Source organism: Dermatophagoides farinae, chromosome 9 (assembly GCF_024713945.1).
Source record: "Dermatophagoides farinae isolate YC_2012a chromosome 9, ASM2471394v1, whole genome shotgun sequence".
Classification (NCBI taxonomy): Eukaryota; Metazoa; Arthropoda; class Arachnida; order Sarcoptiformes; family Pyroglyphidae; genus Dermatophagoides; species Dermatophagoides farinae.
This window is the reverse complement of record NC_134685.1, coordinates 1547947-1573199: the sequence shown is the minus strand read 5'-3', so window position 1 is coordinate 1573199 and position 25253 is coordinate 1547947. Positions and strand designations below refer to the sequence as shown.

Here is a 25253-nt window from a genome sequence, read left to right as displayed (position 1 = left end):
ATGCATGTGTATTTTTAACTGTAAATTGTTGAATTTTAATTTTCAACTTTGTATCCGAATATCTGATATCGGATATCCGATGAGAAAAAAAAATAAATCGACAGACCATAAATTTTGTAAAGAAAAAACAACAAAAGCCATTGTGTGTGTGTATTCTTTTTAGTTTTAGATTGGAATTTTTTCTTTGTTTTGTTTTTCACAATTTTGTCGTTCCTATAGTAAACAACGGGTTAAAGAACCGAATAATCACTGTATATGTGTATGAAGAGTGTTTTTAATTTGAATCAATCAAATAAACACACACACGCCTCGATTAATCCAGTTATACGCAATACGAATACACCATATAATTTTTATACTCCTGAAGTAAGAAAAAAAAAACCTGCATACCGATCAACCAATGACCGGTATATATCCCCCCCATAGAAGCAAGTTGTGTTCAAGAATAATAATGTTTATATAAATATTTGGTACAGAATTAAATAAATGGACAAAATCAACAGAGAAATACATGATACAATGTCCACATATATATGGTATTTGTATGTATAGATGATCAAATTTTTTTTTTTTTTTTTTTTTTTTTTTGTTAACAGCAAACACCAATAAGCCAATTTCTATTCTACAGAAATAAAAAAAAAAAAATTCAAAGAATGAATCTTCCCATTTTCTCTTCAGACGTCTGTCTATTTCTTTTTTTTTCTCTCGAAATAGAAGTGGCCCAGTATTTGGATGAAGTAGAAAAAAAAATTTGCTAAAAATACAAGTGATGATGATGATGGTGAGAGAACAAGAAGCAGCAAGAGCAGCAAATGAAAAAAAAAACGAGAACGATGATTGAAAACACGCAAGCCAAAACAAAACCAAAAAAAAACTTTGTATGAGCCAACAACAACAACAACAATAATAAACACAAGCGGCAAATGCAGCAGACATCATCATCAGACTTATATCTCATCATCATAATCACAACCACCAGTCACACAGATGTTTTGTTTGTTGTTGAATTTCAGTGGCCAATGTCGGTATAACTGTTAAACAAAACGAAAAAAAAAATTCGATGACAAATGTGCGAGTGTATTTGTTGTTTATGTTGTTGATGAATATTGATTTTTGCCAAGTTTCAAATCAACTACGACTATAATCGATTGATGATCCAATCAATCGAATACAATCAATCGACCATATTTAGAGAATCTTGAAAAATTTTACGACATCACATAACTACATTCACATTCACCATCATCATCACGATCATCATCGGCATCGGCACCATCACCACCACCTACCACTCCTACCTATACTACCTGCTTCAACAACAAAAAAAAACACCTACGCAAACAAAAACGAAGAAGAATTTTATGAAATTTTCGTTTTGTTGTCCACAAAATTTCATCGCACAACATTCGTTCGAAATACATAATTCTCTCTCTCTCTCTCACTCACATTGACTCACTCACTCTATTTGTATTCTTTTCATCAATTCATATTGGTGTTTGTTGTATTTTTTTTTGTGATTGAGATTGCAATCGATTTTTGGTTGTTGTTGTTGTTGTTGTTGGTTGGTTGGTTGTTGATATTAATTTCGAAATTAATATTTCATTTTCATTTTTGGGCGTTGTTTGTGGTGTTTGATCCAATTTTTTTTTACACACACACACACACAATCATCTTATATCGTGTGCTTTTTTTGTGATTTCTTTTTTTTTTTTTTTTTTTTTGGTCATTTTATATTATTTATTTATCATCATTATAATTAATTATTATCGACCACTACCAATCATCACCATCAGCATCATCATTTTTATTCAAATTTGTATCGAAAACTCCCATCTCTCTGGCTGTGGCTGTGAAAAAAAAAAATTTCATTACTCATTCAAACTCACATTACAAAATATATATAAAATGGTACACAATATGGCCGATTCAAAAGCATCGGGTTTCTCCAAAGTGGTGGCCAAACATTCATTGCGTGCAAAAGAACGGGTAAGTTTTTGTTTTGTTTTTTCACTACTAAATAGATAGATTTTGAAATAAAGCCAAAAAAAACCAACTGGGGTAAAAAACAAATCAATGTGTGTGTGTGTGTGTGTGTGTGTGTGTTTCTAAAAACAGGATTCTAAAATTCTTCCCTGATTCTTATTCGCATTTGAATCAAATAGAAGAAAAAAAACGAATTATTTTTATCATCATTTCGTTGTCTTTGTGTTGTTGTTGTTGTTGTTGCCCCCTCTCTGTTGCCATCCACCAACCGTTTTATTCGATTTAGGATAATAATAATAAAAAAAAAAAATAGAGGCTTTTGCCCTGGTATTGAGATATAGTTTCTTCCTGGTTTTTTTTTCGCTTGTTTGCTGTTGTCGTTGTCGATATATTTGATGATGGTTACAACCCAGTGGTTTTTTTTTAATCTTTAATGTCTTGGTTACACACACCACACACACTGATTTGATTTGATGCAAATCTTTGTTGTCGTTGTTTTTTTTCCTAATGATAAAATCAATCAATGTGAATATCCATCTCTTTCTTTGTTTTTATTATTATTATCATTTTAATTTACAAAATGGACATTCATAGCCGCGCATAACGAAAAAAAAACAAAACAAAACATTCGAATTGTGCTTCATTAATTATGATCACATTAATTCTTAAAAATGAATTGAATTTAATTTTACTGTTATTATTGAAAAAAAAATTGATTCATCATGCTCGTGACATGATGATGATGATCGACAATGATAAATGATTATGATCATAATAATCATCAGTAGTTATCAGACAATGTATATTTTTTTTAATGACATTGAAATGGCCTTCCGTTTCACATGTATATCATTGTTTTCATTGATCTTCAAATAACCATTCACACACCTGCGACAAAAGTTTTCATTTTTTTCTCTCTGTGTGTGTGTGCCTAAATATATCACATCATTAAATACATGATTTGACATTGACACGAACTGAGTAAATTAAATCAAATTATTAAAACAAAACACACACCTACTTAACTATTTCACCAAAGATTAATATATGTAGGTAGGTAGGCAGGTAGGTAGACAGATACGCAGTTATGTTACAATAGAATTGATTATCATTTTAAAGAAACAGAACAAAAAAATTAGTGATGTACATTAATGATGATGATGATTATTTTCAATGATTTTTCTTTCATTCATTCATCCATCCATCCATCCATCCATCCTACGCAATTTTCAATTAATGGCTATATTCGATTACCGAAATGAAACAACGAATAGGATGGTGAAAAAAAAAAAAAATAAATCATTCAATCATGTTGCATGTTCAAGTTTATATCCACACCGATTGAATAACATATTACAACACACACACACATGAGATTAATCTGAAACAAGTGAAAAACAGGTAAACAAAAACAAATAGACAATGAATGATGATGATGATGATTGACCACTAAAACGTCACATACACACAATTGTTTGTGTGTGTGTGATGACACATCATATATGGATGATACTGACAGGAATTTATTTTCGAATGTTTTTTTGTATGTTTGACCAAATAAAGTCTTTGATGATGATTATGATCATCATCATCCATTGATGATGAATTTACCATTTGAATTAAATGAATTCATTCTTGTTTTTTTTTCATTTGTTTGTCATCGAATAAATTGTCTCATTATCATTGTCTATGTGTGTGTGTGTGTATGTGTGTGGTTGACCTTATCATCATCATCATCATCATTATGGCCATATGGTAACAGTGATTAGAGGAAAAAAAAGAAGGGCATTTTTTTTTCTTCGTTCGAAATAAAAATCCAATTATTATATATAGTTTGGAAAGGAGAGAGAGGAACCCAATTTTGGACAAAATTTCCATTTTCAATCAATGTCATTGTGTTTGTTTTTGTGTGTGTGTGCGTCTATTTATATATGTTCCAAGGTTATGACCAAGAAATGTTGTTTTTTTCCTCTTTAAATTTTTACCATTTAAAGATCCCAATGATGATGATGATGATGATGATTCATTTCAATGTTTTCCTTGTGTGTGTGTATTGCTTTCTATTGAAAAAAAATGATGATGATCCATTTGATGGAGAAAAATCTTCAATAAGTTTTTTTTTTTGCAAATCCAAAAAAAAAAAATTAATGTTGTTGTTGTTGATTTGAATGATAACCGAATAGCAGAGGCATCTAAACATTTTTTTTTTTTGACATTTGACATCATAATGATAACTCCTGATGATCTTGTTTTTTTTTCTTATTCGATTCTCCCATAAATGTTGATGTTGACGATGATGGCTATTTTTAATCATTATTAAATAGAATGTCTTTTTGATGATGGACTCTTTGTGTATGTGTGTATGCAAGTTCAATTTCACAAATCGAAAAAAAAGTCGACTACGATGATGATGATTGTCAAGTTTTTTTTTCCTTGAAGTTTTGAAAATTAAGGAAGAAAAAAAACATTTTTTTCTCACTTCTTAATGATGATGATGATAATGATCCTATGGGGGGGAAGGTTGTGTTGTTGAGTTATTTTTTTTCATAACCAATGATTATGTTACATACTAACTTACCTGGTTGGTTGATATTTATTTATTTGTTTATCATTCTAAGAATCTGAAGGTCAACATAGAGGTGAGAGAAATGAAATGAAATGAAATCAGGTTTCCGGATTTTTTTTTTTGAAAAAAAAATCTCAAATATTCGAACGTGAATGACAGACACGTAATCCATTCATAAATGACAGGCAAAGATGCAATGACATCTAAAAAAAAAAAAAAAAGAAATTCGAATGTCAACCGAACAAACCGCAATGATGATAATCATCTATAGTTTACTGAACTGAATTCTAGTTTGATGATTCAAAAAGAAATGGATCGATTTGATTTTTTTATTATTATTATGAAAAGAATACATTTTTTTTTTGTTGAATGGATTAATTATGATGATGTTGATGATGATGATCGATTCGATTTTTGATCGATTGATCGATCGAAATTGGTTGTTTTGCTTCAACAATCATTCATAATGTATGTGTTGTTCGAAAGAATAATGGCCAAAAAAAAAAAAAAATATATTTAGGTCACACACAATATTGGTGGGTTAATTCACCGTTAATAGATGATGTTTTTTCTTTATATAAATTACACAACACATGTTTATGTAATGAACAAGAAGGATATATATGAAAAAAAATAATGAAAATAATCTCATCTCATAACTTTTTTCTTCTTCTTCTTCCAACAAGTAATATCATCATCATCGCCGTAGTCGTCGTAGTCGTCTTGGTCAAGTAGTTTGTATTAATGCAAAAGTAGAAGAAGAAGAGAGTACAAAGAGAGGGGTGATGAAGAAGGAAAAAAAAACTTGTTCGACCTTGTTAACCTTGTTGTTGTGTGTGTGTGTGTGTATTGCTAAAAAGCTGCGTTCAAGTGATCAAAATGATGATGATGATGATGATGATGATGACGTATGACACACATTCGAATCGGAAACTGGGAATCTTTACGGGGAACAAAAAAAAATATTCATCAAATGATTATCATCATCATATATTTATTATTATTATTAGATAAACAAATCAATAAACGGTTGTGTAGTTTGCCATGGGCTTATTTTCAATTTGTTCATATGTTAGAAAAAGGATAATCTTTTTTTTTTAATTTTGATTTTTGATGATCATGACAACAGATTAGGCGTTTATGTGTCAATCATCATTAATTAATTAATTTTTTTGTTTTGTTTTTTCTGGAAAATTTCTCATCTGTGGTTTTTTTTCTGTTTGTCTATATGCATTTTTAGTTTCTACAAAATTTTGGCAAAAAAGATCGTACAACGGATGAATTGTTTGAAATTTATCAAACAAATTTCAATAAACAACAATCGAATGCAACTAGATTGTTGAAAGAATTGAAAAATTATGCAACATGTGCACGTGAAATGCAATCAGCATCTAAGTCATTATTGGATTGTATGGCCGATCTTTATGAAAATGATTGGCCTGGCCAAACAATGATACCGGATCGTATAAAATCCATTGAAATGTTATGGGGAGATTTGTGCCATAAATTAAATGATCAATGTACAATACCATTGAGCACATATCTCAGTCAATTTTCTGAAATTCGAGTAAGTTTTTTTTTGTTGTTGTTTTTTTCTGTTTTATAATCGTGATGATGATGATAATAATCATCAAAATCCAATCTGTTCCGTCTATCAATTTTTTCCTCTTTACCTTAGTCATCAATGATTTTATTGTGCTAATTTTTTTGTTTGTTTGTTTGCTTGTTTGTTTGTTTCTTCTCTCTTTCGTTCAACTTTTTTTTTCAATAAAGAATAAAATCGATAAACGTGGCCGAAAATTATTGGATTATGATGCTGCACGCCATAATCATGAAACAATACATGCAGCATCGAAAAAACGTGATGATTTAAAATTAACAAAAGCACGTGAACAGATGGATGAATCAAGACGTTTATATGAAGTTTTGAATAAAGAGCTACATGAAGAATTGCCAGCATTATATGATAGCCGTATACCATTCTATATAAATATGTTTCAAACATTATTCAATTCGGAGACACATTTTCATCAGGAATACTCAAAAGTGGATCATAAATTAGCCGAAATGATTGAACAATTGGCAATAGAAGCTGCAAAAGGTACATTTCAATCGGATGCTGGCCGTTATTTGAGCCAAATACAACAACAACAACAACAACAGCAGCAACAACAACAACAACAACAACATTCACCATTAGCTATGAATAAATCGATTGATGATGGTGATGTTGATAATAATCAATCATTAAATGATGCCATGTTAAAACAACAACAGAATGTGAATTCAGAATCTGATTCTATTGATTTGAATAAATCAAATGAATCAGATTTGGATTCATCACCACCAGCACCGCCGGCAAAGACAACATCAGCAACAAAAAATACATCCATAAATAATGATACAAACGGTGAACATAATGATGCAATCAAACAATCGAATGGAAATTGTAACGATGAAATGGTATGGTGAATTTTGTTTGTTTGCTTAAATTAATCAGTTTTTTTATTAAAGAATCACAAAAATGATAAAAAGGAAGAACTTTATGAAATTCCCATTGGAGCTACGACTACGGATCTACCACCTGGTGTATTATACAAGGTAAATTTGATGTATGAAAATTGATTTTGATGATTTAATTATTATTTTTTTTTTGTTTAAAAAATCAAAGGTAAAAGCAACATATAAATATGGTGCTGAAGATAGTGATGAATTGACATTCGAAAGTGGTGAAATATTGCATGTAATACAATATGAAGATCCTGAAGAACAAGAAGAAGGATGGTTAATGGGTATACGTGAATTGACCGGTGAAAAAGGTCTATTTCCAGCCAATTTTACAAGGCCAATTTGAAAAACATCTTTATTATTATTATTATTCGAATATAAATATGGCGATTTTTAAAACCGAGATAAATAGAGATATAGAGTATTATTATTGGAATTAAAGCCAATAATAATAACTGTTCACGATTCAAATTCATTTTAGGATCGACGAGGATTTTTTTTTTTTTTTTTTTGAAATAATCGAATAAAAAGAATACGTTGGAATTTTTTTTTTTATTCAGAATTCAAAATTTCCACTTTCACAATCTTTGTTTTTTTTTTTTTTTTTGATCACACTCACACACACAAATACAGAATATATGAAGAGATTATACTTAAGTGCCATTCGAATTTTATTCACCACTTTTATTCACATGATATGAGAGAAAAAAAACGAAATTCTTGGATTCACACACACATACACATGATATATCAATTTGTTGCTTATATACAAAATCAATCAATCAATCAATCGATCGATCGATACGATAATCTGAAAATCCATGTTTACCAATTCATAAGGAATTTTTTTCTTCTTCTTTATCAATAACACAAACACATCATTATTTTATTTCTTTTTCTTCTCTTTTTAATTTGAATATATATGGCCACTATCACCACAACCGCCACCGCCACCACCACCACTACCAACTGTTGGAACACCTATCCACACCCACTTTATATTTAGAATTCATTGATTATTATCACCGTCTTCTTTATTTTTTTGTGATCAATAACAACAATTTTTTTTTGCTTGTTTCTTTGTTTCTTTTTTTCTTTGTTCTTTGTAATGACGACGACCGGGCGTATTTATCTCTGTTTTTCTCTTTGTGTGTATTGGTGGCCATATTAATTACAATAACGATGATGATAACAACAATAATAATATAGCTCTATATTTATCAATTGATTAATGATGATTTTTTTTTGTTCCAATAAATTATGATTGAATAAAAATTGATTGATTTTTTTTCTTTCGAAAACAACAACAACAACAACAAAAATGATGAACAAAATTTTTTTCGAATGAAATATTTCAATCGATTCGGTTAGCAATCACTAGATGGCACCACATCTGTATTGTGGTTACACAAAGAAAAAAAAAACTTGCTTACTCACTGCTGGCTGCTGGCTGCTGTTGGTTGTGATGATTTCTTTTTTTTTCAAATCGAACATTGAATGTGCCAGTGTGTAAAAATAATTTTAAAAAAATTTGACGTTCAAATTGATTATATATACCAACACCGGTTTTAAAAGCTCAAATACAAAAAAACAAAAAATTAAAAACAACTCAAAACAATGGTTGAAAATAAAAAAGATATCGTTGAAGATGTTGACATGAAATCACCTGGTGAAACATCAACCAACACCGATTCATCAGCTATTGATGAAGCGGCCAAAAAAATGGAACGAGAAAATTTTGTTCTTGAAGAACTACGTGAACATGCAAAACAGATTGAAAAAGGTGTATCGGCCAAAGAACAACGATTCATACTTCGTGTACTTCGTTCATTGAATGCAACACGTAAGAATATCAATGCCGCCATTCTACGACGTGTCATATCGATATTCTATCAAAGTGTTCCCGAACAGCGACAAACATTATTGGCTTATATTGAAGAACCGATGGATACAGGAACTGGTACGGTGAAATCGAAACCAAAATTTTCTGTATCATCATTATCACCTGAACAAGATGTCTATTTTCATTTGCTTGTAGTACTCTATCTTCTTGATCTTCATAATTATAAAAGTGTATGTTTTTATTCTTATATATTCGAAAAAAACCTTGACTAAAATATTTCCATTTTCCATAAATTTCAGGCTATCACTTGTTCGGATTCATTGATGGCAAAAATTTGTAAACACAATCGTCGAACATTGGATGTGTTGGCTGCAAAAGCCTATTATTATCATACACGTTGTTATGAATTGAATGGACAGCTAAATGAAACGAAATCATTTTTTCATAGCCGTTTACAAACAGCTACCTTACGTAATGATTATGAAGGCCAAGCTGTCCTATTGAATTCATTATTGCGAATCTATTTACATTATAATCTCTATGATCAGGCATCAAAATTGGTATCGAAATCTACATTTCCTGAAAGTGCATCCAATAATGAATGGGCTCGATTTTTTTACTATTTAGGACGTATTAAAGCTATTCAATTGGAATATTCGGAAGCTCGAAAAAATCTATTGCAAGCAATACGTAAAGCACCACAACAATCGGCTATTGGATTCAAACAGATTGTTCATAAATTAGCCATCACTGTTGATCTATTGTTAGGTGATATACCGGAACGGGCAATTTTTCGTGATCCTACACTTCATCGTCCATTATCACCATATTTTCAACTAACACAAGCTGTTCGTACAGGAAATCTAAAAAGATTCAATGAAGTTTTGGATAAATTTGGTACAAAATTTCAAACTGATCATACTTATACGTTGATCATACGTTTACGACATAATGTCATCAAAACGGCTATTCGTATGATAAATCAATCATATTCACGTATTTATCTGAAAAATGTGGCTGAAAAATTAATGCTTGACAATGTAGAAGATGCTGAATATATTGTTTCGAAAGCAATACGTGATGGTGTTATTGAAGCAACAATTGATCATGAACGTGAATTTATGCAATCAAAAGAAACTACCGATATCTATTGTACATCGGAACCATTGAATGCATTCAATAGTCGTATATCGTTCTGTTTGGATATTCATAATCAATCAGTGAAAGCGATGCGTTTTCCACCACGATCATATAATAAAGATCTAGAAAGTGCTGAGGTATGTTTGACTAAACTTATTCTCTAACCTGTATAACGATATATTGATTTGAATTTGTTTTCCATTTGAATCCTTTGTGATTTTATTTTTATGTTCAAATAATAATTCTCTGCATGATTAATTAATCTATATCCACATTTTACATTGAATTCCATTTTTAATTAGGGTGAAAGACCACCACCACCACCAAAAATACTAAAACAAAAAGATTTCGATTAGATTCATACAACAAAACAAACAAACAAAAAAATTTCCCAGTCTATGTACAAGACAAACGTGGACGTTCCTTTTTTTAAAAAAAAAATTTTGGATCCTTTTATTGGACATGTATTTCTTGCAAATTTTCAATGTGACAAAATTAAAAAACAAAACAAAAACTTTTTATCTCTCATTTTCCTTGCATGTTTTCATCTGTTTTGCATATATCCAATTATATTTGATTGATTTTCATTGATTTCAATTTTTTGATTTTTCCACAAAATTAGGATCGCCGTGAACGTGAACAACAAGATCTTGAATATGCAAAAGAGATGGCTGATGAAGAGGATGATGGATTCACATAAAACAAACAAACATGCTACTTTCTACCTGTTTTTTGCTGAAATAATTCATTTTTTCAGTCCAAAATAATAATAATCAATGTATGGAGATTTTTTAAAGAAACACTAAAAGAAATTATTGAATAAATTTATTTCAAAAAAAAATGAACTTCGTTGTTTGTGTGTGTGTGTTCGTATGTATTGTCATTGTATGCAATAGTCAAGCTCGTTGACCCGATGGTCAATGTCAAACAGGTCATTTTTAAACATCCCATTTGTACGTGTGTCACCCTGAAACTCGTGCACGCGTGTGTGTGTCTGTCTGTATGTATGTATGTTGTGTTGGTTTTTTTTCCATTACATTACACTAAGGCTGAGACAGACCCACGACCCTAGGAGTAACCGAAGGGGATGATTTTTTTTTTTTTTTGATTCGTTTTTGTTGCTGTTGCTGTTGTGTAGGGTTGTTGTTATATTTATTCACGTGCAAAAAAAAACACAATTTGAAAATGACAAACAAACAGAAATGAAAGAGAAAAAACAGAAAAAAGGGTTATATTGCAGCCCGACCATAATCAAAAACAAGACAAAACAAAAAAAAAAAACATCACCACACATGCATAGGAAAATCTTTCTGGAATCGAAAAATTTTTTTTTTCTAAATTTCATTTTAGTTTCATCGTCAGTATATCCATCAACTACCATAACCACCAACGGCGATGTTATATTATGATTTGTTTCATCAAAAATTGTTTCCTTAATTTTTTTCATTTTATGTATATCACTAAAATAACCGGGTTTATTATATTATTGTCGACCACCAAAGTTATCATCATTTTTCGACCACCTTGAAGCATCGTTTTATCCATCCATCCATCCATCAAATTTATTCATATTCATGTCATCAACAAAAACGGTCATGTCATGTCATTTTTAATGTTTTTCATTATTCGTCATGTTGATGATGATAATTTTGTTGTTTAAATTCGTCTCTGTGCCGCCATCGGCAATCAATAACAACATTTGCAATATTTCAATTCCAATTCCAATTCAATTGATTGACTAAAATTCAAACATTTCATCCGATGATTATCAAATTTTGTGCAATTTATAAAACAAAACAAAACAAAAAAAGTAAGTTCCAAATTTTTTTCAATCTCGCCCAATAGATGGCAGTTGTGGTTCTACAATTATAAAACGGTGTTATTATATATCGTATGTCAAATGGATAATAAACACGGGTAATCAAAAAAAAAAAAAAAAAAAAAAAAAAAAAAAATCCACAAACCCGGACTCATATACCACACATCTGTCACTGTTGTATTATTATGGCTTGCTTGTTTGTAATTTCGGATGGTATAGTCGTGTGATTTTTAGATGACGAAAAAAAAACTTGGATGAAAAGATTGAAATTTGAATTTTTTTTTTGTCTTATTCACTCTCTTCTTGATCAACTTGATTGAATATAACTGAATCGTATCAAATAGTTGCTGTGAATTGTTTGTCGTTAACCCGTCGTCGTCGTCGTTTTTTTTTGGCTACCAACGAAAACGACTCTATAACTCTGTTGATCTATATAGAAAAAAAAACTGTGTACATTTAGCTGTGTGAGAGAGAAACAGAGAAACCTTTGGCCTTAGATGGATTCAGTTTAGTTGAGGAAAAAAAAGGACAAACTATTTCACCCATTGGTTCCATGGTTTCACCTAATCATCATCATCATCATCATCATATGATGATTGATGAGTGAAAACCGGGACATCTTTTCCAACCATTCATTTGAATTGGAACCCTTTGAATTCAAATGTCGAAGTTTTTTTTATGCATCAAAAAAAAAATCAACAAACTTACGACTACAATCCAATGGGTATGTATGACATATTCATTCATTCATTCATTTTGGTGAGAAACAAATCAAATCAAATCAAATCAAATCGTGAGATTGTCGTTTAGAGTGTCGGATAAAAAAAAAAAAATAACGACAAAAATATTTTAAAACGGATTTTTTTTTTTTGGTTTCTTTCAAAATGAATGAAATGAAATGATGAAAATCATTCCATGGATCCAATGTGATGGGAATCTTCTTCGTGTTGGATTTTTTTCTTTTCTTTACACACACACTGCCAATCTTTCAAGTCTTTACTTTGGATTACACCGACATACAAACCATTATTATCCATCATCAATGTGTGAAACACCTGAAATGTTGAATATTAATCAAAAGCGAGGGAGGTGATAGATGAAAAAAAAGGGTTGACATTGGGTTTTTTCTTGTTCTTCTTTTTTGCACTGCACACGAATCAAAGTAAAAGATCAATTACCGAAAATGTGCGCGGGCGGTATTTGTGTTTGTGTGAGAATGAGGACATTTATTTTTTTTTTGTCTTGATTTTCGAAAATGAAAGAAATCACACACACAAAAGTTTGGTTCTCATGTCTTTGTTACCATTTTTTTCTGGAACCTTGATATAATAAGGTGTGTCTGTGTTCCCAAGATTTTTTTTCTCATTGGTCATGAGATCCAAATTTTTTTTCTTTTTTTGTTTCGAAAATGTCCAAATTACTTGTACTTGCACTTGATGTGTTTGCTGCCTGTTGTTGTGCTATGCTGTTGTATTGTATGAATTCCACCTACGAATTTTGAAATTTCAAAAAAAAAAATTTTCTTATATAAATGGATTGGGTTTTTGGATTTTGAAAATGTTTTGATTTCATGTTTCTTTTCACTCGATGGTCATAGCATAATTCATCGAAAATTCATTTATTCATTATAGTGAATAGTGATCATTTCAATATATCGATTCTACTGAAATATTGTTGCCGTTGTTTGTGTGAATAAATAGAGTGAAAGACAACGAATCTGAATTCAATTTACTGCATTCTACAATATATTTTGCGTTGTGAAACTTGTGTCCACTTTTGTGTTGGAACAAACAAACAAACAAACAAACAAAAACAAATTTAACCTCGACTTTGAGCTCGAACCCAAAATTGAATATTTTGAGTTTTTTTTTATTCTTGTTTTTCCTTTCTTTAATGGTATTATATAAATTATTATGGCTGCCGTTTCTCTTTCTCTCTCATTCTCTCCCTGAATAATGACATTATTCCATTCCATTCTTTTTATTCATTAAAAAAAAATTTAAGCTAGAATTTTAACGAAAAAAAAAGAATAAAAACAACAACGAACGAGCCTGCGATTCATTTGTTTGGACCAAAAAAAAAAAAACGAAATTCGAGCTATAAGCTCGAATCATTACATTAAACAACAACGAAAAGAAGAAGAAGAACTAGAATTTGACCAACGGTGTATATAGTCACATATATTCTTGATTGTGTGTGTTGGGTGTGTGTGTGTGTGTTCAACCCTTTTTTTTATCATTTCATCGTCATTTTTCGATGAGTTTTTCGAAAAATTCTACCACTGCGCAAAAAAACATTATTTAATTCGATTCAGAATTTTTTTTTTTTTTTGGTTACTCGAAAAAAAGTACTTTGCTTGTGTGTGTGCATCATTATAACCAAAGTGGGAAGGTCCACTATCGACTAACCAACCAAATGATGAAGAATCAGCCGGACAACAACAATGATGATGATGATGTTGATGTTGAACCCGATACCATCAAGGATGCTGATGTCGTTGATGATGATGGTGATGATGATGTTGATGGTGGCAGTAACGGTAATTCAAGCTCGAGCAATGAATATGATGCTAGTGTTGGTTCGAATTCATTCGAAATTGAAACACCAAAAACAATTTGCTCGACGCCATTGAATTCAATTTCAACGATAAAAACATTAATTTCTGAATCAAATTCTGCAGTAAATATTGTGAAAAATAAAAGACAACAATTTATTGAACAACCTATCATCATTAATGAAGAAATGTTTTCAACACATCAACGAATTTTGGGCCGAAATCTTAACGGTACAAGTAAGTCTATGGAGCATTTTTTTTTTTGACAAAAGTTAGCTTCACTGTATAGTTTTTACAACAACAACAACAACATCAAAAACACACGGTATTCCATAACCATATTACCTATTTAGGCTAGATGCTACTCATGTTATTCATTGATTGGTTGTTGTTGTTGTTGTTGTTAATTAGTGGCCAAACAAAAAAAAATTTTGAGTTCCTGAAAAAATTGATTGCATCAATCGTTTTTTTATTGTTGTTTCATTGGAATTTCCTTTGGATTTCATTGAATTTTCATAAGCGAACAAAAAAAAATTCACAATTCACATTTCCAGAATCCAAATTGATGTGCATAAGCAAATCTTGCTGCGGAGGGAGGAAGGAAAAAAAGGCCGACCAACAACGAACAAAAAAACTGCCAAAAATTTTCCAGCAACCAGAGTTGGAAATTCTGTATATACAGAATGTGTATAGAAAAAAACTGAAAGCAATGAATTTGACGATTTTCTTATTTCTTTTTTTTTCTATTTTCAAAATTTTATTTTTCTAAATTAAAATTTTAAAATGACAAATTGAGATGTTTGTTTAGTTTGTTTTCACTCTTTCTCTCTCTCTCTCTCTTGCTCTTCTCCTCATTTCATTAAAAATATTCTGGACATTCTTTTTTTTCGCCAATAATGTTGACAACTGGCCAACATCATCATCAGCATAAAGAATTGTGATATGGTTCATACCCCATTGATGATTGACAAATGAATGAATTTTTCGCTGTTGTTGTTGTTGTTGGACTTCTTGTGTTCACCAAATTTTCAATTGTTCTATTGATGATGACTGATAATAATGATTATTATTTTCCATTATTTTAATTATTTTTTGTTTTATTTGCTCTTTGTTTCTGTGTTTGTATGCAGATTCTGAATGATGCTGTATGATTTTTGGTATTATTATTTTTTTTTGTCTGTATTGTACCATCATCATCAGAATCAGTGGGTGTGTGTGTGTGTGTGTGTGTGGAATGATTCTGAATTTAATATGTGCAAGAAATGATCTGCATAGAGAGAGAGAGAGAGATAGGCGGGTATTTTTATTCTCCATCATCAATGTATATGTGTGAGGCTATTATAAAAACTTGCCACACACACATCAACTGTTTTTGTGTGTGTGGGTTCCAGGGAGAACCCATTTGGATGTTTTTTTTTCGTGTGTGTGTGTGTGTGTGTGTCGAACTCATTCCATTTTCATTTCGGTTTGCTTTGGTTTTACGTTTTTTTTTTTTTTTTGGTTATTGTCAAAAATAGAAAAAAAAATTATCATAGGATTTTTTTTTGTTTTGTTGTTTGTTTGAATGGCTGGTTGGTTGGTTGGTTGGTTCGTTCGGGTTGCTTCTGCTTACGAAACGGGTAATGAATTTAACACCACCACCACCACCACCACCATCACCAACCATGCCCATCATCATCGATTGCTACGATCATCATCATCATCATCATCACATTATACGAAACAGGAAAAAACGAATAAAACGAATGTTCGAATTCTATTTCTACACAACACAGCACACACACAAACATTCATAAACGAAGCATTCGATATTTGTTGTTATCAGTTTTAATGGTGTTGTTGTTGTCGTTGTTTTTTTCAATTGATTGATTGATTGATTATTGATTTTTGTTTTATTATTCTCAATTCTTAACAACATCTTATCATCTATTGTTTTTTTATACATACGAAAACAGTTGCAATGACCACACAACCATCGAATGAATCCGAATTACAATTGTATCGTGTATTACAACGTGCCAATCTGCTTGCATATTATGATACATTCATTTGTCAAGGTGGTGATGATGTACAACAATTATATGAAGCAGGTGAAGAAGAATTTCTTGAAATAATGGCATTAGTCGGTATGGCTGCTAAACCATTACATGTACGACGATTACAGAAAGCATTACATGAATGGGCTACTAATCCAGGTAAGTTTGTTTTGTTTTGTTTTGTTGGTTTTTTTTCACATATTTGTAATTTGTAATCTTTTTTATTATTATTATTAAGCTCTATTCCAATCACCATTGGTGCCATCATTTCATTCGAATAATAATAATAATACAAACAATATGGCTCCTTCATCATCGATTGTACAACCATCGATTACTGGACAATCAAATACATCGGCGGCTATTTCAACAAGAACATTGAACAATGGTCCGAATGGTCAATCACAACCACAACCACAACAACAACCACCACCACCACCATCATCATCATCATCATCATCAACAACAATTAACAATGCTCAATCAATATCATCACCAAATGCACATCGAAATCATAATAATAATAGTCCAGCTGCAAATGGATCATCATTTCAAACTAGATCCACTACAGGTAATCAATCGACAACACCATCTCCAAGTCAATTTCAGGTAAATGTTTTTTTTTATCATCTCAAAATGGTAATTTATTAATTTTTTCGATATTCAAATCATTATTATAGAACGCTGAATATAGTCAACCATGTAGTCCAAGTTCAATGACGCCCATATTGATGGAAAGACAAATACGGCGACTAGCTGAAGCTGCCGAACAATTGGTAAAGAATTTACCGGCATCCATTTTGGATCTAAAACCAACGATTGGTAATAATACCAATGGCAATAAGAAACGTATTGTCAAAGAAATTGAGGTTAGTCGATCAAAGAAGGAAAAAAATTCATTTTTTTTTCTCTTCGCTTTTGCTTTTCATCGACCATCTGTTCAAAGTTCAAAGTGATGGAAAAAAAATTTTTCAATTTTTTTTCAACATTTTTTTTTTTGCTGAATGATTCGTTGTGATTGGTATACTGCCTATCACAAGGGGGCATGGCATTTTTTTTTTCATGCCATACCATGAATCATCATCATCATCATGAGTCAAAGGTGAAAGCAAGATAACTAGGTATAGAGAAAAAAAAACACTAAAGTTTGATCCGCCTAGGGGTTAGTAATAGCAAACACACAAGGGTCTTAGTATGTTTTTTTTTCTCTCTTTCTCTCTCTCTCTCTCTCTCTCTCTCTCTCTCTCTCTCTCTCTCCACATGATGATTAACATAAAAAATTTCATAAAAAACACACACACATTGTAACAATGTGAATCTTTGTGAAAAAAAAAATTTTTTTTTTTCATTCAACCAACCCCAAAGCATGAATGATGACTGGAAAATGGATCGATCCATTTTTTTCTCTATTTTCGTTGTGCACACTGCCATCATCATTGCAACCATGTATATAGATGGAGTACAATGAACGAAATTCGCGCATTCTCCACACCCCCCTCACACACACACACACAGAGCCAGAAAAAAACCGTTTGCTTGCAAGTTGAAAAAAAATTTGGATTTTTTTTTTGGATTGGTTGCTGTCATTATAGTTTTTTTTTCTATACATAGTTTGTACTATAGGATTTTTTTTGGTGTTCAAAAAAAAAAAAAAAAATTTCTGGTTTTTTTTCATGGTTTGGTTTGATTATTTGTAACGGTTTCCTTTGGGTTGAAATTTTTTTTTGTTTTTTTTTTTTGTTTTTGTTTCTTGATAGAACATAATGTCAATGTCAGATGATGATCCACGTCGTATAGATGAAATACGACGTTATGCAGCTATTTATGGCCGTTTTGATTGTAAACGTAAACCGGAAAAACCATTAACATTACATGAAGTATCGGTGAATGAAGCTGCTGCACAGATTTGTAGTAAAATACCGCAACTACTTTATCGTCGTGATGAATTATTTCCATTGGCTAGACAGGTTGTACGTGATAGTGGTTATCAATATTCAAAAGGACATTCCAGGTATTTAATTTAATCATTTATTATTATTATTATTATTGATTTTGGATCGATTTCAAATTTCTATTTGTTCAGATCACAAAGTTGTCGTATTGGTGAAGATCCATCAAGCACAGGAAATACTATCGGTAGCATTAAACGAATTCGTCTTGATAATAATGGTAATAATGGCGGTAGTAGTAATAGTAGTAGATCTAGTCCAGCACAAGGACAACAACAACAGCAGAATCAGCAGCAACAAGAATCAAAAAATATGTCCAAAGAATATGAAGAAGATCGTAAACGTCGACATGTAAGTCTGTTTTTTATCAAATTCTTTCTTCTTTACTGACGAACCAAAAAAAAATATTCTATAGAATCGTTTGGAAGGAATTGTTGATCAATTAAAATCATTGGGCAATCAACAGGAAAAAATACAAAGCCAAATTAAAGAAGCAAATGATAGACAAAATTTTCAACAAGTAAATGAATTACAAAATGAATTGGAAATGATAAATGATCATCAAATGCAATTGGTAAATGAAAAAAGTGAATTAGAACAACAGCAGCAGCAGCAACAAAAACAAAATGAAACAAAACAACAACAACAACAGGATACAAGTCAAGATGGACAAAAGTAAGTAAAATGATAATGATAATGAATGATTGGAATTTTTTTAAATTTGAATGTATATTTTGTCAAAACAGATGTAATCGAAATAATTCAAAACAATCAATGACAGAAATGATTGAAACGAAAACTGAAACTGATGATACAGATTCACAATTTTCATTATATTCAAATGAATCAATGCCATCATCATTGTTACATGAATCACGTGGCCATGATGATTCACCATCATTATCAAATGATAATTTGGCCACAAACAGCAACAACAACAACAACAACACCATTAATGATGATAGTACAGATGTTGCCGCTTCGAATAACGAAAAAATAGCCAATAGAAAGAAAACAAATGGTTTGCAAACAACAACAACACCATCATCAGCATCAATGATGATCAATGCGAATAGTAATGATTCGATGGATTTTGGTAAACAACTTAACGATGTTATTGATGAAGGATTACGATTAATGGGCCATGTAATTGATGAAAATATTGATTTACGATTATTTAATAAATATACTGAAGTATTACGTAATAATAATAATAATAATGGTCAATCATCATCATCATCACATGATATTAATAATTGTAATAATTATCGTTCACCAAAAAATGAACAACCGATTGGTGTAACAACACCGCCACCGCAACCACCACCAATAATGACATCTACACCACATAATTCAATTCATAATCATCCGCATCATCAACAACAACAACAACATCATCGACAGCGAGGAAGACCACCGAAAAATACGCATCCATCAATGAATACAACGACAACAAATTCGATGAATGAACGTATAGATTTATCCAATACATTCTATGAACAATTATTATCACAGGCACAGATACAACAACAAATGCAATTATATCAACAAAGTCTTTATGCTCAAGCATTGTTTGGTGATTTTAATAATTCGGCTACTACATTATCGAATACAACCGATAATGTTTCCACCACCACATTGATGGCTGATCAAAGTAAAACCGATCATCATCACCATAATGATGATAATAATAATGGTAAAAATAATTTAATCGATAATATACAAATTGATCGAGATGAAATTGTACAAAGTTTGAATGCATTAATTTCAATATCAAGTAATGGAATTGGTCATCATCAACATCATCATCATCATCATCGACAACAAACATTATCATCAACGATAGATGGAGCCTTGAGCTCGACACAATCATCAAATTCGAATCATCCAACAACAACAACAACTTCATCATCATCATCATCATCGTCGTCGTCATCGTCAGTAGAATTTAAGCTATCATAAATCAATCAACCATCAATAACACACAACATATTGAATACACAAAGATTTTTTTTTCTTTTTTTTGGTCATATATTCTTTAATCAATTTGATGATTGATTGAATAAAAATTAAAAAAAAAAATATTAAAAAACAAAAATATAAATGGAAAATTATTTAAAAACTGGCAATGCATTCAATTTCCAATTTGAATGCCAATCATTACCATCGAAACTGCTATCGATATTCGTTTGCATACGTTTCAATTGTAAACAAGTGGGAAAATCCTGTAATAATCGCATCAAACATTGAACAAGGCTAGCAGAATCATTGAATAATAATCCATATTGATCTTCAATTACCAATTCTGATATGCTAAAATGTGGATGAAAAAAAAAATTAATAATTGACCACTATTGAAACCAATTGAACAATTAACCTTTTATAATGATATGCACATACAGGTAGACGAGCACCAAACATATCCAATACTTTCATTGGTAAATCCAGACCACTGGATGATTTATGTAAACAAATACCAAGATCGGCACATGCCAATAATTTTGGATAATCTTCTGCTGAAAGCCATGGAAATACAAAACGTGTATGACGAAATGAATATGATTTTTCCACCATACGAATATAATATGATTTCATGGGGCCTTTGCCAGTGATGAAGCAGACAATTTTCAAATCATTATCCGTACCGATAACTTTATTGGCATAATTCTGATCAAATTCATACAATGCATCCAATAATATTTGAAAATCTTCATCTTTAGTCCAACTAGTGCTGCTTATCAGAATGATTGGACGATTTGATTTCATTTGATATTCATCATTTTTAAATGAATATCTAGTAAATAATGTTTCATTTTGGCCATGATATTCTAGCTGTGAATATTCGGATTTTAATTTTACTAGGAATAAATGTTTTTCTTCAATCGATGTAATTGGCTGAAAGAATGAATATGGCCTATCATATAAAACGATTGCTCTAGATAAGTAGAAATGTAATCAGAACATCAATTGAATTTTTTTTTTGTTTGTTTGTTTTGAATTTCATACTTTTTACCAGTCCTTTCACGAAGATCATCTTTCATTGCACGTGTAACACAGAAACTATAATCAGATCGTTTACCGAAATTGAATTCAATTCGTGAATATAAACGAACTAATGGATGTTTGGCACCTAATGATAATGCCATTATTGTATGGCCATAATTATGCCAATCGATTATGAATTTACAAGAACGAATACGACAAACGAACCAAACAATTGCCAATGTAGGCACTGATGGTGGATTCTATATTTTGAAAAACAAAACAAAACAAAAAAAATTAAACACGATTCAATGCAGACACACACACACACTTACTTGGACCAGAATATAATCGGGCCGTGGAATGAGCATTAGATTCCATAAAAGAAATATTGTATTGAATAAAATTTTAAAGAAATAATTGATGATTCGTGGAAAACCTGGTGGTATATGAGAAAATCGATTTGAACCTTAAAAATCAAAATCAAAAATTGAAAATGTTTGCCAAAAAAATTTACATCTTATTGATTGATATGAAGATAATGGATGGATACGTATCCGTGGATTCGATAAAAGTTTTTCATGTGGTCGTGATTCTTGATCAGCAACAATATCCACATGATAACCAACTTCGGCCAATGATAATGAATGATATTGCATACGTGGACTATGGCCAATATCACCGGAAACACAGATACAAACACTACGTGTTTGATGTGGATTTGTCATTGTCAACAAAGAAAAAAAATGAATGAATGAATGAATGATGAATTTAACAAACAAACGCAATTACAAAAAGAATCATTTAGCCATGAGAGAAAAAAATGAGCCTTGTTTTGTTTATCATCATCATCATCATCAAAATTAAAGAAAAACATGTGGACTAGTGTCGCCATCTATCACCATAATAAAGAAGAATTTTCAAAAAATTTTTTTTTGAAATTAAAATGGTTGTGGTTCTCTCTCTCTCGCTGTCTATTAAAACCATGCACATGTTTACATTCAATTTGTCAATTTTTTTTTCTTCTTCTAATTCTCACGAATAAGCTGCAACAAAAAAATAATAACCGAACATTTGCCACCATCATCATCATCAGAGATTTGCCAAAAGGCGATTCATTCCAAACGCAAAAAAATGTATCCATCAAAAATCATCAAAATGGTGAAATTCTTTTTTTTTCTTTCAATTTTTTCCAATTTTTTTTAATCCAATTTTCCATTCCGATTCTATAGAATGTTTCAATTGGAAGGACCTGGAGGACTATTTTTTTTCTATTTTCAATTTTCAATTTTTTTTGTCATTATTTTTTTCCGATTAAATTGACGAGAAAAAAAACTTGACCCATCGTCATCATCATCATCAACAACAACAACAACAACAACAACAACAACAACAACAACGGCGACGACGACGACGACGAATGGTCGATGGCAAATGGTCAACATGGCACTAGGAATTTATTATTTATGGATTGTTTATGAAAAGAAATCGGAAAAAATAATTTTTTTTTCATTTTTTCTTTCTTTCGATCGATTCTTTTCGATTATTTACATATGATTTGTGTGTGTCTGTGTCTGTGTGTTTGTGTTTTTTTTTTACTTTTTTCACCCGAATGAACATGTTCAATTGTTTGTTTCTTTTTTTTTTGTTCCCGAGTTTAATATTGACAATCAAGCAACAACAACAACAAAAAAAATGATAAATTTCTTCCTTCCGTTTTCTTCAATCATCATCATCATCATTTTTATTGAAACATATATACCATGGATTTAATGGTGAAAGAATTTTGATCATACATGGTGTTGATTGATGATTGCTAGTAGTGGATTTCCGTCCACTGTGTAGCGACCGAAATTCGTTTGGCCAACAAAAAAAAAATCAAAATCAAATTAATTCAATTCACAACAATTTCAATTTGCTGCAAAAAAAAATGTCAAATGTTCATTGCAGTAGTAAATCAAATTGGGAAAAATGAATTTTTTTTCCATCATCAAAAAAAAACACACACACAATTCAAATTCCAATTAAAACCAAAATTCATGACATTTCAAATTCCAAAAAAAAAATGATGACGATGATGATGATGATGGAAAAAAAACAACCAAATGACGATTACCGTCATTTGAATGAACAATTTTTTTTCGGTTATTTTGACGGCAACAACAACAACAACAACAGAAACAATAAATCGATAATAAATATTCAACAAAAATGATGAGTCGGGTTGTAAAGCCGATTTTTTTTTTCTAATGAGAAATTTTCTCTCTCTATTTTTTTTCTGCAAAATTCGTTGCCACTGAAATTCTATGAATTTTTTTTTCTAGCTCTGAATGAATTCAATGAATCGATTTTTGGCATTTTGAAATTTTTTTTTTTATTTATTTCTTTTATTGACTTTGGTTGGAATTTTTTTTTTTTTTTGTCATTGAATTTTTGTTTATTGCTGTTGAATGAACATATTCTCTCTATATATTTATCAGTAGTTGTTATTGTTGTTGTCGTTCTCGTTGTTGTTGTTGTTGTTGTTGTTGTTGTTGTTGTTGTTGTCAAGATGGAATTATTCTTACCAAATAGTTTTTCTTTCTTTTTTTCTTATTTTTGCTGTTGATGCAACATCAAAAATCATTGAAATAATGAAGAAGAAGAAGAAGAAGAAGAAAAAAAAAAGTTTTAAACACACAAACACGAATATATTCTTTGGGTGGTAATAAACACACACACACACACACAGAATAATGATTATTATTATTATGATGATGATGAGAAAATGTTGTCGTTGTTGTTGTTGTTGTTGTCGTCGTTGTGTGCGTGTATAATAAGCATTTCAACATTCATTTGCAAAAGAATAGAATAGAATATGAGTGAATAAGTAGGTGGGTGTGTGTGGGTGGAAAATTATCAATTTTCTCAAAAGCCATTGATGCTGATTTCATTCATCCACATGATGATGTACATGATGTGTGTGTGTTTATTTGCGAATGAAATGAATCCATATGGAACAAGAAGAAGAAGAAATGAAAAAAAAACATCAACATAACGGTTTTGGCCAAAACAAAGTTTGCCAAAACGTATAAAAATAATGAGCAAAAAAATAGTAAGAAAGAAAGAAAGAAAGAAAATTGAAATAAATTTTCCATTTCGCACACACACACACACACACAAGGGAAAAACTAGATAGATAGAGAAAGAGAGAGAAAGAAATTTAAATATAACGAAACATTAAGAATTTTGTTTGCGAAAACGATGACGAACGATAAAAATACGATGATGCAATGGTGATTTTTCCGTTTTTTTTTGTCTTGAATTTAAAATTACCGACGATATCATTGTGAAAATATTACCATTTGTTGATGTTGCAATAATGATGATGATGATGATGAATATTTTAACACCTGGAAACGATAATTTTTGATTTTTTTTTTTTGATTGTTTATTTTCAATGATAATGATTCTGTTTCCGCTTTTGGAATCAAATTCTTGATATAAAGAATGATAATGATTCGTTTGGACGCATGTGTATACGATGTTAACGATTATTGTTTATTGTGAATGGCCTGCAATGGATTATTGGATTTTTTTTTTATTATTATTTGTTAACCGAGATATCACTGTTGTATATCAGTATATACTATGTGTATACTTGTAGAATATATTGGTGGTGGTGGCGGTGGTGGTGTGATAAGCGCATTCTCCATTTGTGCACATCATTCGGTATTTGAAAAAAAAATGAAAAGAAGAACAAAATGATTCTTTTCTTACCGATCAGTATATGTTTGGCTACCAATTTGGATAGAATCACTTATTGAACAACAACAACAACAACTATCATCCGAAATTCAAATTCCTGTGAATTTTCATTTTTTTTTATTTTTT

The 25253-nt window shown here is 30.8% G+C and overlaps 4 protein-coding genes across 8 annotated transcripts; 3 read left to right on the top strand and 1 right to left on the bottom strand.

The window, feature by feature from the left end:
• The first annotated feature begins 612 nt into the window (after positions 1–612).
• Positions 613–8332, top strand: LOC124498084 (myc box-dependent-interacting protein 1). The gene is made up of 5 exons (XM_047061794.2): positions 613–1986; positions 5790–6116; positions 6323–7012; positions 7064–7150; positions 7221–8332. Exons 1-5 carry the CDS (start codon positions 1906–1908, stop codon positions 7401–7403), a joined length of 1368 nt encoding a protein of 455 aa, XP_046917750.1. The 5' UTR covers positions 613–1905; the 3' UTR covers positions 7404–8332.
• A 152-nt stretch (positions 8333–8484) lies between these two features.
• Positions 8485–10810, top strand: Rpn3 (regulatory particle non-ATPase 3). 2 transcript variants are annotated; one of them, XM_047061766.2, is made up of 3 exons: positions 8485–9130; positions 9200–10177; positions 10663–10810. In XM_047061766.2, the coding sequence occupies exons 1-3, from the start codon at positions 8675–8677 to the stop codon at positions 10738–10740; spliced, it is 1512 nt and encodes a 503-aa protein (XP_046917722.1). In that variant the 5' UTR covers positions 8485–8674; the 3' UTR covers positions 10741–10810. The 2 variants fall into 2 exon arrangements, with proteins under 2 accessions (XP_046917722.1, XP_046917723.1); XM_047061767.2 differs by lacking the exon at positions 10663–10810 and adding an exon at positions 10343–10568.
• Positions 10811–11322: 512 nt separating this feature from the next.
• On the top strand, positions 11323–20496 carry nab (NGFI-A-binding protein homolog). Of its 3 annotated transcripts, none has more exons than XM_075734405.1 (8): positions 11323–11850; positions 16369–16608; positions 16688–17058; positions 17130–17318; positions 18207–18460; positions 18533–18749; positions 18814–19073; positions 19145–20496. In XM_075734405.1, the coding sequence occupies exons 1-8, from the start codon at positions 11802–11804 to the stop codon at positions 20358–20360; spliced, it is 2796 nt and encodes a 931-aa protein (XP_075590520.1). In that variant the 5' UTR covers positions 11323–11801; the 3' UTR covers positions 20361–20496. The 3 variants fall into 3 exon arrangements, with proteins under 3 accessions (XP_075590520.1, XP_046917061.2, XP_075590521.1); XM_047061105.2 differs by lacking the exon at positions 11323–11850 and adding an exon at positions 14263–14650; XM_075734406.1 differs by lacking the exon at positions 11323–11850 and adding an exon at positions 16163–16246.
• On the bottom strand, positions 20396–22209 carry Alg1 (ALG1, chitobiosyldiphosphodolichol beta-mannosyltransferase). Of its 2 annotated transcripts, none has more exons than XM_047061103.2 (5): positions 21898–22209; positions 21716–21849; positions 21405–21643; positions 20776–21333; positions 20396–20711 (listed from the first exon to the last, which is right to left on the bottom strand). In XM_047061103.2, exons 1-5 carry the CDS (start codon positions 22106–22108, stop codon positions 20510–20512), a joined length of 1344 nt encoding a protein of 447 aa, XP_046917059.1. In that variant the 5' UTR covers positions 22109–22209; the 3' UTR covers positions 20396–20509. The 2 variants fall into 2 exon arrangements, with proteins under 2 accessions (XP_046917059.1, XP_046917060.1); XM_047061104.2 differs by having other exon boundaries at positions 21716–21819.
• Positions 22210–25253: the final 3044 nt, after the last annotated feature.

Bases quoted from the DNA above. Each gene is read 5' to 3' on its own strand.
- LOC124498084 (XM_047061794.2), top strand. From the start codon at position 1,906: ATGGTACACAATATGGCCGATTCAAAAGCATCGGGTTTCTCCAAAGTG. The intron at 6,117-6,322 runs GTAAGTTTTTTT...TTTTCAATAAAG, and splicing joins GTCAATTTTCTGAAATTCGA to AATAAAATCGATAAACGTGG. The intron at 7,151-7,220 runs GTAAATTTGATG...AAAAAATCAAAG, and splicing joins CACCTGGTGTATTATACAAG to GTAAAAGCAACATATAAATA.
- Rpn3 (XM_047061766.2), top strand. From the start codon at position 8,675: ATGGTTGAAAATAAAAAAGATATCGTTGAAGATGTTGACATGAAATCA. The intron at 9,131-9,199 runs GTATGTTTTTAT...CATAAATTTCAG, and splicing joins ATCTTCATAATTATAAAAGT to GCTATCACTTGTTCGGATTC. The intron at 10,178-10,662 runs GTATGTTTGACT...CCACAAAATTAG, and splicing joins AAGATCTAGAAAGTGCTGAG to GATCGCCGTGAACGTGAACA.
- nab (XM_047061105.2), top strand. From the start codon at position 14,275: ATGATGAAGAATCAGCCGGACAACAACAATGATGATGATGATGTTGAT. The intron at 16,609-16,687 runs GTAAGTTTGTTT...ATTATTATTAAG, and splicing joins TGAATGGGCTACTAATCCAG to CTCTATTCCAATCACCATTG. The intron at 17,059-17,129 runs GTAAATGTTTTT...TCATTATTATAG, and splicing joins CATCTCCAAGTCAATTTCAG to AACGCTGAATATAGTCAACC.
- Alg1 (XM_047061103.2), bottom strand. From the start codon at position 22,108: ATGACAAATCCACATCAAACACGTAGTGTTTGTATCTGTGTTTCCGGT. The intron at 21,850-21,897 runs GTAAATTTTTTT...TTGATTTTTAAG, and splicing joins TTCATATCAATCAATAAGAT to GTTCAAATCGATTTTCTCAT. The intron at 21,644-21,715 runs GTAAGTGTGTGT...TTCAAAATATAG, and splicing joins CCGATTATATTCTGGTCCAA to AATCCACCATCAGTGCCTAC.